The 14,506-nt window shown below is 46.4% G+C and overlaps 1 protein-coding gene across 2 annotated transcripts in view; it reads right to left on the minus strand.

Moving 5' to 3' along the window:
- Positions 1-14,506, minus strand: part of LOC140426939 (pro-neuregulin-2, membrane-bound isoform-like) — a 1,113,957-nt gene that overhangs the window by 226,457 nt on the left and 872,994 nt on the right. For both annotated transcript variants that reach the window (XM_072512245.1, XM_072512244.1), the window contains one exon: positions 3,126-3,244. In XM_072512245.1, coding sequence (XP_072368346.1) covers positions 3,126-3,244 — 119 coding nt within the window. The remainder of the gene's footprint in view (positions 1-3,125; positions 3,245-14,506) is intronic.

Here is a 14,506-nt window from a genome sequence, read left to right on the forward strand (position 1 = left end):
ATATCAACTCTGCGTCTGACACAGTCTATTCAATAAGGCTGCTGCTCTGTTGTGTCCGTTCTGTCATTGTGGTTCTTGAGCTACAAACATATAGCATGGCAGGTATATGGCAGTCTTACATTTCATGAGATGATGTTTTGTGCTGCGGTGGTCAACTCTGTGTCAACTGTCACCTGGTGTGGCTCAGGAGCCCTGCTCTGACATGGCAGTTTCTGCTGCACTTGTTGCAGAGGAAGACAGTAGGCTGAGAAGATGCATAATCTGCAAGCCTGTTTTCTCTGGGCCATCTTCTCAGCCAGTTCATTTCTGCTCACCTCATTCATTGTCCTTCCAAACTGGCTCTAGAGTTCATGGTTATTAACAACTGTCTCCGAGATGTCAGTGCCAATATCCACCATTTCCATATCCTGCTTGCAGGTGTCCTTGTAGCGGAGGTATTGATGACCATGACCATGACCCAGTAACCAATTAACCATAAAGAAAGTCTTTGGGATTATGGCTATCATCCATCTGATGAGCCAGCATAGACATCATTGACTTAGCAATATGTGTATGCTGATGGAATTAGCACACTCCATGACTTCGAAGTTGGTGACCTTGTTCTGCCCAGAGATGTCGAGGTTACGCCTGAGGCAGCAGATTTGAAAATTGGTCAAACATTTCTCTTGCGTGTCCGAGGTCTTGCCACTGCATAGGAATGCACTGAGGATGCAAACTTGGTTGACTCACAGTTTGGTGTTCTCATTCAGGTTGTTGTTGTTCCACATTCTTACTCAGCTTGGACATAACAGCTGCGGGTTTTGCTACGCATGTGTTGATTTCAGTATCAAGTGACGGATTGCTGGTGATTGTATGGCCTAAATATGTGAAGCTATCAACAACCTTCAGCATCATATTGGCAGTATGGCAGCATCCTGGACCAGGATCCTGGGCTCCTACACACCCGATGCTGATGGTCAATCCAAACCACCCATATTAAAATGCAGAACAATTTGACGAAAGAATGAATGAACGCAAGAACGAAAGAAATACAGATAGACAGACAGAAAGAAAGAAATGAAAAAGCTATTGACTACTTGACTTATATGAGCTGCCTTCAGAAGCTTCTAAAGGTGAGATAGCAGGCCAAAGTACCAGAGTTCACCCGAGCTGGCAATCCAAGTATCCATACTGAGACAGTCACAACTGAATTAGGTTGGTCATATAGCCAGAATGCCTGACACTCACATACCAAAGCAAATCTTCTCTGAAAAGCTCAAGTCTTGGGTGTGCTCTCATGATGGTCAAAGGGAGCTCTACAAGGACTCTCTGGAGGCTTCACTTAGGAGATTTGATAGCAACTATTCATCCTGAGAGAAGCTTGTGCAGGATCGCTACACTTGGCAAATAAGAAAGGGTGTGGTCTCCTTTGAAAATGAAAGCATATCAGAGGCAGTGAGCAAATGCAAAGAAAGGAAATTCTGAACCAAAACTCAACCAGAACGCAGTCACTTGTGGGATCCTGCCCAATTTGCAACACAACCTTCCAGATGCTGATCAGCCTTAGCAGTCACCTATGTACCGTACCAAACAACCCAGATGATGAACTTGGTCACCTTTGCCTCCAAGAACAAATAACCAATTATCTTCATGTCATATACAATAATCACGAGAAGGTGGTGCTGGGTGGTGGATGGTGGGTGGTGCAATCATTTTATATTCTATTGCTGGGGTAGGAATGAAAATCATGTTTTAAGTGTTGTACCTACTGGCCCATTCCCACCCCATTCCTATTTGCCATCATTTACTTGGGGTTAGGCTGTTTGAGGTGGGCACCACATTGTAATATGATGCATGTAGTAATTCATGCAATTTTTAGGCACCAAAGCCTAGAACTTGGTACCAGATGTTGAGTGATCTGGCTAACTACAGCTGCTCAGAACAAGGTGGTTCTTGCTTTTTTTGGACGTGGGCAATCACTGACTAGGCCATTTATTGTCCATCCCTAATTGCCCTCGAGAAGGTGGTGAGGAGCTGCCTTCTTAAACCGTTGCAGTCCATGTAGTCTAGGTACACCTACAATGCTGTTTGGGTGGGAGTTCCATGATTTTGACCCAGTGACAGTGAAGGAATGGCGATATAGTTCCAAGTCAGGATGGTGAGTGGCTTGGAGGGGAACTTCCGCATGGTGATTTTCCCAGCTGTCTGCTGCGTTGTCCTTCTAGATGGTAGAGGTCATAAGTTTGGAAGCTGAAGCCTTGGTCAGTTCTTGGAGTTCACCTTGTAGATGGTGCACACTATTGCCACTGTTGGTGGTAGAGGGAGTGAATGTTTGTGGATGTGGAGCCAATCAAATTGTTTGCTTTGACCTGGATGGTGTAAAGCCCCTTGAGTGTTGTTGGAGCAGTTAGCTTCTCTCTTGTTGGAGATGGTCTTTGCCTGGCACTTGTTTGGCACAAGTTTTACTTGTCACCTGTCAGCCCAAGCCTGGATATTGTCCAGGAACATCCCCACTTCTAACTTTATGATGGAAGGAAGGTCATTGATGAAGTAGCTGAAGGTGGTTGGGCATAGGGAGCGCATTACTGGGATTAAGGGCATCAAATGCAGAGGTTTGTGTCTATGATTGTGCAGAAACAGCAGCAATTGAGCAAAAGAATGAGAGACAAATGGCTGCATTTCAGAGAAGTAACCCTTAATGTTTCAGTATTTGGATAGCCCTTCTTAAAATTGAAACAGGATCCCCGATAATATTTGTTCTTCATCAACAAAAATGGTCCAAAATTGTATTTTTAAAAGATGCATAGGAATAGACAGCCTTTTCTCTCACATGCATGACCACAACAACTATAGCATTATGAAATATCTGACAGCCCATTTACCAGCATCAGCTTCTCTCTCTCAGTGTGGGCTAAAGAGTTTACTAATTATTTCATTCCTCAGTAGAGTTCAATCAACACTGTCCTGTTCAAAATTATGTTGACTATAAAAGACCATTCTGATCATGTACAAATACTTTCTTATAAATTATATAAATCAACACAAGTTATTTTAACCCCCCCCCCCTCACTATAATACTCATATGGTAACACTATCCACTCCACATATTAGAAATATTAACAAAGCTTCAGAATATTTACACTCACCAGCTTGCACATTAATGGTAGTTTTTGAAGTGTCCTTGCCTAATGCATTCTCAGCCTCACATGTATACTCTCCAGCATCTTCCACCTTCAGTTTATTGATCTGAAGCCGTGAGTTTTTTCTGTAGAAAGAAAATGGAATGGGATGAGTCTAAAGTATATATATGTAAATTGTCAGAATAACGAAATGGAAAGTTGAACAAGACACAGTTTTACAGAAGAAGACTTGTATCCATTTGTAATCTGATCCACTTTGATTCATTTTCTTCTCTAAATTGTATCACTACAACAGGAAACTGTGACTGAGTGAGGTCTACCTGCATCTTCACCAGCTAACCTGAGACATATTGAACTGTTTAAGATCAGTTTATTTTTAGACATTGATTTATTTTTTAATGCTGCCATGAGTCACCTGATGTCTGATACTATAAATGAACCACATCTCTGAAAGTTTTTATATGAATTTCACTTGCAGTCCTGCATGGAATTTCACACATTTGGCGGGTGGGGGGAAGGGGGAGGGTTGTGTCAAGGTCCATTTCAAACAAGGACTCTGTTGAAGCGAAGGCATTAAAATACAAAGTGCTGGACTTTAATTAACTGTTAATCTATCAAGACACTGGGAACTACTAACCAGCCAGATACTCATCAGACATCCAAAACCCCCAGTGGAGGATGAAATAACCCCATACACTGTTGATTACTAGCTTTAAATGTGTCAAATGTTTCGAGATGAAAAGATAAGAAATGGGATTACTTGCTCTGCAACAATGACTGCAAGACATGCTAATCAAATTCCTCTCTGGGAATATACTGACAGGAGTTTTAAAAGCTGGTTCTGTCAAACAGAATCAGAAGGGGAAAAGTAAATATCACAGTCATTTAAAATGCTGTTGGAAAAGAGCAGTAAAGAACTCTCCCAGTTTATGAAGCAAAAGGAAAGTCTTCAACAAAGTGCAGGCCTGGACCAAGTTAACTTGCCAGAATTCTGCAGGCAACCAACTAACTTCAAATGGCCAGGTCATTCAACTTTCTATGCCTCAAAGGGAAGCAAAAAACAAAAGCATATATTCTTTCCATTTTTTATTCGACTCTAACTTTCTTGCTTCTGATATCTGTGTGATAGTGGGTTTAGTACCTAATAAACATACTCTCCGTTTGACTCAAGAAAACCTTATTTGGCTGGCTCCCTTTTAATATATAAATATATTTGGATTGGAAAAGACATTTACGGGGGATATAAATTTTAAAACATTTGCTGCGACCAACCGAGGGAGTTGAATAGAAGGGGAGCCAGCTCACTCTTCACTCGGCCATAACAGTGATACACTTCAGCATAAATTATTGATACATTTGGCCTGATAAATGAAATTGACAACATTGAGATATACTGCGAGGCTGCCGATGATGTTAGTACCTGACTAGCAGAATATGCAAAATGAGGGCTGCAACATGAAGCTACTGGGACTTATTTGAAATATCAGGACCGGTATTCTGCTTTACATTCATCTTGGTATCTAGTCAGGAAAACCTCTTGCAAGGACTTACGGAGAATTAAATTGCAATATTTTTGATGTCCTGTTACACGATTACTGTGCAATTTTAAGCTGCATTATTGCTGCAGAAATCAGAAATATTGAACTGGATTTTGCCGTTAGTGGTGAAGCAATGGTTCTCACCGCTGACCTTGAAGAAAACTGCACACAAAGATCTAGTGACCTCTGTGGTGTGAGTTTTTCCCCACTCTTAATGGCAGTTTAAATAAAGCAGCAAGTCAAAGTGATCACTTGGTGCACAGCAGCAGAGATGACAGAAAGCAGATTGCAGCCAATCACACAGAGGTATTCACCCAGCAAACCAGGAATTAACATTCACTTTCAGTTTAAAATGTTCAGACAACAAAATAAATGATTATGATTGGATTCAGAAAGTATCTGAAATGCCAATATAAACAAACTTTTAAAAACAATGTGGAATATTTCAAAGTCCCAAAAGAGAAATTTGACATTCCAAGAACATAAAACTAGCTTCTCAGAGCCAGTAATCAACAATTGTGAAGTTAGCATACCATTAAAAATCCAGTTATGCCTCATTCAACAAAGTGCAACCTTTTCAAAGGTTTTCACAGTGAGACTGAGTGGATTAGAGTGGAAATTCTCAACAATGCATAAGGTTTCCCATTGATTGCAGTCTAGGGGCACCTCAACCTCAACCTCAATTGTGGGCAGCACGGTAGCATTGTGGATAGCACAATTGCTTCACAGCTCCAGGGTCCCAGGTTCGATTCTGGCTTGGGTCACTGTCTGTGTGGAGTCTGCACATCCTCCCCGTGTGTGCGTGGGTTTCCTCCGGGTGCTCCGGTTTCCTCCCACAGTCCAAAGATGTGCAGGTTAGGTGGATTGGCCATGCTAAATTGCCCTTAGTGTCCAAAATTGCCCTTAGTGTTGGGTGGGGTTACTGGGTTATGGGGATAGGGTGGAGGTGTGGACCTTGGGTCGGGTGCTCTTTCCAAGAGCCGGTGCAAACTCGATGGGCTGAATGGCCTCCTTCTGCACTGTAAATTCTATGATCAACCGCGCACCTTCTGGAAAAGCATAGAATGGCTGGCAGTAACTGCTGGATTTCCACGTTAGTCTGTGCATCTGCAGAATCTGAAAGTTCTTCTCAATTTCAGTGCAGTGAGGACAGTGAACTTTTGAAGTTTCACCATCATTACCATCACAAAATCCATGTAATTGTTCTATATTATTGCTGTAAATGCAATAAATTTGTATTGTCTAATACAAGGGTAATGATCCTAAGGAGCTGAGTGGTCTTCCAGCAGGTTCAATGTGTGAATAGTGCAAATGGTAAGAAAATTCACACGTAACAATGTTTCAGCATTAACTCCATTAATTGTTTACATACAAATTTATCCTGGGGAAAAAAATGTGCACCTGCGCTCTTAGGCCTTAGTTATGCCTAAACGTCCAAAAAATTCAAGGGCAATCAGGGAGTCGCTGAACAAAAGGGGCTGAGGTAAAAATTGGAGGTCAAGTCAACCTGTGAGGCCTTCACAAACGTCCTAGTAATGAATTACTTGCTAAGATCAAATCGCCTATTCAGCTTTTCTGTATTGAAATGAGATGTGACACAGTGGTCTGAATTAGGTGAAACTTGTATCAAAGCATTTTTTATGCAAAGGTTTTAGTGGCTTCCATTTTAGACATCTACAGCATAGCTAAATTAATCATAAAATGGTTGTTGAAGAGGATTCTGCAACATTTCTGGAATGTTTGATCATTGATTCGGTTAATGATAGAAGTTACTTAAAGCACCATCACCATCCTCTTAAGATAGGTGAGCAAATTGCTTCACTCATCCTAATGATTCAAGAATTATGGTGAGGAATTCACTTAGGCTCATTGTAATAGATCAAACTGCTTTGTTTATAATTTAAAAGTCTAGACACATTCAGTTGAAAGTGCATTTGCAAAACTGAAGCTTTGTGTGAATTCTAAAACACAGGTCTCTAACTTTCATTTAAGAGCTTCCTCCTTCAATTGTTTATGTTGCATGAAGAGCTCTATGGTTCGTTTCATTTTTCACATTTAATGCCAGTTGAAAAAGCATTTCAACTCCTCCAACATTGTCTATTTACACTAAATGAAAATTTACAACCCAATGTGACCTTGTTATCAGAGGTAACATAATGATCATAAACCAGAAACGTAAAATCTGCAATGAACTGCAAATACACATGGAAAAGACACTCCCCATGACAGTCATGCTTTCTCCCCCGATGTGTCAAACTGTGAGTTTTTGACTTCAACTCTGTCATTAAATAAAGATACTAAATGAATAGAAGGCACTTACCCAAAATGGAAGGTAAATCCAAAGGCAAGTTACCAATCTTGTCACCAGTCTCCAGTTATGTAGCAGAGTTAGCAAAACTTTTTATGTCAGTGTATATCTCCTCACAATAGTTCATTGATCATACGAGGAATGTCACTTTACTCAACATATGCAACATGTGTCCATTCCTCTTATTAGCAACAGTAAAGATTTATTTTACGAACTGATTACACAAAATGCATTGCATTTTGATGGATACCAGCAGTCAGGATATTGGAGCTGTAAGTCAGGCCCATAGGAATATTCCAGGCCCATTGGGTCCTGACGATGTCACAATACTTTCAAAAAAGCAACATAGGTTTAGTTTTATTATTTCATAGGATGTGGATTTTGCTGGTAAGGCCAGCACTTTTTTCCCATTACTAATTGTCCTTTTAAAATCAGCTGAATTGTGAAGTTTGGCAACAAACTGTCTTCTCATTTTCAGCATGTTTCCAAGATGTATGAAATACTGGCATGATGCTCACTTATAATATCTAAATTACCTGACCCCAGGAACGTTAGTAGGGTGAACTCTTGAGTCACTGACAAGATGTTGTTATCCCAGCTGATATTACTACTGGACAATTCAGATTCCAGAGTGGAACATGGCTTTGTAGATAACTTTTAGTTTTTTTTAAGAATCAATGGAGGGCATCTTCACTGAACTTCACGGGACTTTGTTAGTGTACTTTTAACAGAAATAATAAAATGTTTAATAAACAAGGAAAATATTATATTATGCTAGACAAAGATGTTGGGAGGATTTCAATACAAATGTCAGTAAATGGGTCAAATCACATTATTCGTTCACCCCAACTATATCTTTACAGATACATACAAATTAGTAAAGGTAACATAATTTACAATATCTATCTTATACTTTAATATTCACGGTAACTACCCAGTACATGTAAACTAATAAATGAACTGTGGTCGGACACCCCATGCTCCAAAACCAAATCACAGATGCCACCAAAGCAGATTCTATGGATTTATCATGTGCCAATTGGTCTCACAGAAACTCTGGGCGCTATTCTACCCCCCCCCCCGCCACGCCTGGTGGGAGAATCGCTGGGGCGCCGCGCGAATCGCACCACGCCACCCCGACCCCCACACGCGATTCTCCCACCCCCCAGAAACCAGTGGCGCGCAATTCGCACCAGGCCGCTCGGAGAACCGGCGAGCGGCGATTCTCCGGCCTGGATGGGCCAAGCGGCCGCTACGACCCGACTGGTTCCCGACGGCGCCGTCCACCCCTGGTCGCTGCCAGCGGGAACTCTGCGGGAACGCTGGGGGGGCAGCCTGTGGGTGAGGGAGGGGGTCTCCTTCACCGGGCTGGCCTCCGATGGGGTCTGGCCCGCGATCTGGGCCCATCGATAGGCGGGCTGGCCTCTCCCGCCCCCCGGGCCTACCTCCTTCCGCACGTGGCCCCAGAACAGCGCCACCATGTTGGTGAGGGACCGGCATGCGTAAGACATTCCCCATGCATGCGCAGGATGGCGCGGCCCAACTGCACATGCGCTGGATTGGGCTGCCCCGATTTCGCATGTGCGGGTTGGCGTGGCGCACATTTGGCGCCGCGTAAAGACGCTGGAGCGGCAAGAACCGCTCCAGCGCCATGCTGGTCCCCTGTGGGGGCCAGAATAGGTTGTGCCCAGGCCTTGTTCGCGCCGTCGTGAAATGAGAAGGCGTTCACGACGCCGCGAACACTTGGCCTCCAAATCGGAGAATCGCCCCCTCTTTCTTTCTCATGAAGGCTTTGAATCTCCACGCTTGAAGAACATGTCTTGGAATACAACCCCAAACTCCCAAACAAAGCTTTCACCCAGATGTCTTCAACAATGATCCACCTCCAAGGTTTTATTCTCTCCTTCCAATGTTCTTTTTCCCTGGATCTCTACATGCATTGAAGCTTCACTTTCTGGGCACACTTCCAGGTATTTACCGACGCCAAGCAAAACACCACTGCTCCAAAGGCAGCATGTGGTCACTAATGCTAAGGCTGCCTCCTTGGATCTTCAGGCTTCTCTCAAGCCCACTTTTCTCCAGGTCTGCTCCCTGCAGTTCTGTCTCTTTAATTCAGAGTCTTTTTTATCTGCTCCTTACTTTTAACAGGTGCTGTTTCAGATACCTGTCTAGTCCCTTAACTATACTGCCTTCTTGGGACCTCTTTCTGTCCCTTCTGCTGGTTTGCGGCCTTCTTCTTTGTTTGGGACCTGCTCCCTGTCCCCTTCCTGTGTCCTTCTCCTTTTAACTCCTTAGGTGAGTGCTTATTTAAAAGAGACTTCAGTTCCTGGAGCAGGCCACAGGCTGCAGGGTTGCTGGGAGAGGTGAGTGCATATTTAAAAGAGACTTCAGTTCCTGGAGCAGGCCACAGGCTGCAGGGTTGCTGGGAGAGGTGAGTGCATATTTAAAAGAGACTTCAGTTCCTGGAGCAGGCCTCAGGCTGCAGGGTTGCTGGGAGAGGTGAGTGCATGTTTAAAAGAGACTTCAGTTCCTGGAGCAGGCCACAGGCTGCAGGGTTGCTGGGAGAGGTGAGTGCATATTTAAAAGAGACTTCAGTTCCTGTAGCAGGCCACAGGCTGCAGGGTTGCTGGGAGAGGTGAGTGCATATTTAAAAGAGACTTCAGTTCCTGGAGCAGGCCACAGACTGCAGGGTTGCTGGGAGAGGTGAGTGCATATTTAAAAGAGACTTCAGTTCCTGGAGCAGACCACAGGCTGCATGGTTGCTGGGAGAGGTGAGTGCATATTTAAAAGTACTTAGTTTACAGGTCGAGTGGCAGTTGGAGACTTCACTTCCTGGAGCGGGCCTATTGGCTCATTGGAAATCAGGCAGGGTACAAAAGGTGTGGCAGGAGTGCCTTTAGACACGGGAGTGTTGATTGGAACAGAGTGCATCTGAGTTTAGGTGAGTGACTGAGTTCGGGTGAGTGGCGAGAGAGGGCTGTGTTTTTGTTGGTGTTCGGGTCTATCCTTGAGGTTCTATTAAAAAAATAATAAAAATTATTTAAATTAATTAACTAGTTAAATATGGCTGGACAGGTGATGTGCTGTTGCTGTATGATGATGGAACTGGTGGATCCCATTGAGACCGTCAGTGACCACATCTGCAGCAAGTGTTGGCTGCTCGAGGAACTTCGGCTCAGAATTGATGAGCTGGAGACCGAGCTGCACACACTGCGGCACATCAGGGAGGGGAAAAATTACCTGGACGCTTTGTTTCAGGAGGCAGTCACACCCGGTAGAATAAGTACTGTTAATTCGGACAGTGGTCAGGGACAGAGTGGTGTGACTGCAAGGGAGGCAGGTAGGGGGATCCTGAGTTTAGGAGTTGAGGAGCCTCAGCCCTTGACCTTGTCCAACAGGTATGAGGTACTTGCTCCCTGTGTGGATGAGGAAGAGGGCTGTAGGGAGGATGCGTTGACTGACCACTGCACTGTGGTACAGGAAGCCATTCAAGAGGGGGGAGCAAAATGACAAGTGGTAGTTGTAGGGGATTCTATAATTAGGGGGATTGATGGCATCCTTTGTAAGCCAGATCGTGAGTCCTGCATGGTATGTTGCCTGCCCAGTGCCAGGGTGAGGGACTTCTCTGATCGGCTTGAAAGGATTTTGGAGAGGGAGGGGGAGGATCCAGTTGTTGTGGTCCACGTTGGGACTAGCAACATAGGTAAGACTAGGAAAGAGGACCTGTTTGGGGATTATCAAACACTAGGGACTAAATTAAAGATCAGGTCCTCCAGGGTTATAATCTCTGGATTACTACCTGAGCCACGTGCCAATTGGCATAGGGTTGAGAAAATTAGGGAAGTTAACACGTGGCTAAAGGAGTGGTGCGGGAAAGAGGGATTCCATTTCATGGGGCATTGGCATCAGTACTGGGGCAGGAGGGACCTGTACCGTTGGGACGGTCTGCAGCTGAACCATTCTGGGACCAGTGTTCTAGCGAATAGGATAAATAGGTTGGTCACAAGGACTTTAAACTAGCAAATTGGGGGGAAGGGAAGGGTAAAGCTATGGACAGTATAATGGTTAATGGAGAGCAAGGCAGCAGGTTACGTGACAGGTTATTATGTAGAGATATGGGTTCAAAGACAAGGAAAATTAGGCGAAAGGGTAAGAGGAAAAATAATTTGCGAAAAGTTACTGATCAAGGTGTTAGGATTCATAACAAAGACATAAAAAACAGCATAAGTGTACTTTACCTGAATGCTCGTAGTATACGGAATAAGGTGAATGAGTTGATGGCGCAAATCATCGTGAATGTCTATGATTTAGTGGCCATTACTAAAACATGGTTAAAAGATTGTCACGACTGGGAGTTAAATATCCAAGGGTATCAGACTATACGAAAGGATAGAATGGACGGTAAGGGCAGTGGTGTAGCTTTGTTGTTTAAGGATGGCATCCGGGCAATAGTAAGGGATGATATTGGTGCTATGGAGGTCAAGGTTGAATCAATTTGGGTGGAAATCAGGAATAGTAAGGCGAAAAGGTCACTGATAGGAGTAGTCTATAGGCCACCAAATAGTAACAGGATGGTAGGGCAGGCAATAAGCAAAGAAATAACGGATGCATGTAGAAATGGTACAGCGGTTATCATGGGAGATTTTAATCTGCATGTCGATTGGTTTAACCAGGTTGGTAAAGGCAGCCTTGAGGAGGAGTTTATAGAATGTGTCCGGGATAATTTCCTGGAACAGTATGTAATGGAACCTACAAGGGAACAAGATCTGGTCCTGTGTAATGAGGCAGGATTGATTAATGATCTCATAGTTCGGGATCCTCTTGGAAGGAGCGACCACAATATGGTGGAATTTAAAATACAGTTGGAGGATGACAAGGTAAAATCAAACACTAGTGTTTTGTGCTTAAACACAGGCGATTACAATGGGATGAGAGAAGAACTAGCTAAGGTAGACTGGGAGCAAAGACTTCATGGTGAAGCAGTTGAGGAACAGTGGAGAACCTTCCAAGCGATCTTTCACAGTGTTCAGGAAAGGTTCATACCGACAAAAAAGAAAGACGGTAGAAAGGGGAAAAATCAACCGTGGATACCTAAGGAGGTGAGGGAAAGTATCAAATTGAAGGAAAAAACATACAAAGTGGCAAAAATTAGTGGGAGACGAGAGGACTGGGAAGTCTTTAGGGGACAACAGAAATCTACTAAAAAAGCTATAAAGAAGAGTAAGGTAGACTATGAAAGTAAACTTGCTCAGAACATAAAAGCAGATAGTAAAAGCTTCTACAAATATATAAGACAAAAAAGAGTGGCTAAGGTAAATATTGGTCCTTTGGAAGATGAAAAGGGAGATTTAATAATAGGAGATGGGGAAATGGCTGAGGAGCTGAACAGGTTTTTTGGGTCAGTCTTCACAGTGGAAGACACAAATAACATGCCAGTGACTGATGGAAATAAAGATATGGGGCGAAATTCTCCGTTATCGGCGGAAACTCCGCCGATCGGCGCAAAAAACGGCGCAAATCCCACTTGCGTCACGTCATAAAAATGGGCCGATAGTCTGCGGCCCGAAATGGGCTAGCAGCGACGTAACGGGATCCGCGCTTGCGCAGTGGTTCACGCCATGCAGCGTCATACGCGCTGCACGGCGTGACGGCTCATAAGGCCGCGCAGCTCCCCCCCACCCGACCGGAACAGCCGACCGCAACACCCGACTTGATGGCTGGCCGTCGCTCAGCCCCGAGGTTCGAGTCACGCGATGTGGAGGCGCTCCTGGATGCGGTGGAGCAGAGGAGGGACGCCCTGTATCCCGGGCACGGCCGCAGAGTTGCCCCACGCCACAGCCGGCGTCTGTGGAGGGAGGTGGCAGAGGCCGTCACCGCTGTGGCCCTGACACCACGGACAGGCACCCAGTGCCACAAGAAGGTGAACGACCTCGTCAGAGCAGGCAGGGTGAGCCTCCCCCATATCCCCCATATCCCCTCTCCCCCAACTCCCCCCCTCCCCCATATCCCCCCCTCCCCATATCCCCCCTCCCCCATATCCCCCATATCCCCCCCTCCCCCATATCCCCCCTTCCCCATATCTCCCATATCCCCCCTCCCCCATATCCCCCATATTCCCCCCTCCCCCATATCCCCTTCCCCATTTCTCCCATATCCCCCCTCCCCCATATCCCCCATATTCCCCCCTCCCCCATATCCCCCCTCCCCCATATCCCCCTCCCCCATATCCCCCATATTCCCCCTCCCCCATATACCCCTCCCCCATATCCCCATATCCCCCCTCCCCCATAGCCCCCATATTCCCCACTCCCCCATATCCCCCTCCCCCATATCCCCCATATTCCCCCCTCCCCCATATCCCCCCTCCCCCATATCCCCCCTCCCCCATATTCCCCATATTCCCCCTCCCCCATATCCCCCTCCCCCATATCCACCCTCCCCATAGCCCCCATATTCCCCCCTCCCCCATATCCCCCATATTCCCCCCTCCCCCATATCCCCCTCCCCCATATCCCCCCTCCCCCATATCCCCCATCCCCATATCCCCCATATTCCTCCCTCCCCCATATCCCCCCTCCCCATATCCCCCATATCCCCCCCTCCCCCATATCCCCCCTCCCCCATATCCCCCATATCCCCCCTCCCCATATCCCCCTCCCCCATATCCCCCATATCCCCCCTCCCCCATAGCCCCCATATTCCCCCCTCCCCCATATCCCCCTCCCCCATATCCCCCATATTCCCCCCTCCCCCATATCCCCCCTCCCCCATATCCCCCCTCCCCCATATATCCCATATCCCCCCTCCCCCATATCCCCCATATTCCCCCCTCCCCCATATCCCCCCTCCCCCATATCCCCCTCCCCCATATCCCCCCTCCCCCATATCCCCCATATCCCCCCTCCCCATATCCCCCATATTCCTCCCTCCCCCATATCCCACCTCCCCCATATCCCCCATATCCCCCCTCCCCCATATCCCCCATATTCCCCCCTCCCCCATATCCCCCATATTCCCCCCTCCCCCATATCCCCCCTCCCCCATAACCCCCATATCCCCCCTCCCCCATATCCCCCATATCCCCCCCATATCCCCCCTCCCCCATATCCCCCCTCCCCCATATTCCCCATATCCCCCCTCCCCATATCCCCCATATCCCCCCTCCCCATATCCCCCCTCCCCATATCCCCCCTCCCCCATATCCCCCCTCCCCCATAACCCCCATATCCCCCCTCCCCCATATCCCCCCCATATCCCCCCTCCCCCATATCCCCCCTCCCCCATATTCCCCATATCCCCCCTCCCCATATCCCCCATATCCCCCCTCCCCCATATCCCCCCTCCCCATATCCCCCCTCCCCCATATCCCCAAGTGAATCCAGCCCTAACCTTAACCTCTGCAATGCACGCGCAACCGATGGCATGCATTCATATACCTGCCTAACACTGTTGCCTTTTACCCCTGCCACCCCCCCCCCAGGAGAAGCGCGCACACAACAATAGGGAGCATGTGAGGACTGGAGGAGGGCCCGCTGATGAGA

This window comes from Scyliorhinus torazame, chromosome 7, assembly GCF_047496885.1.
Source record: "Scyliorhinus torazame isolate Kashiwa2021f chromosome 7, sScyTor2.1, whole genome shotgun sequence".
NCBI classification, from domain to species: domain Eukaryota; kingdom Metazoa; phylum Chordata; class Chondrichthyes; order Carcharhiniformes; family Scyliorhinidae; genus Scyliorhinus; species Scyliorhinus torazame.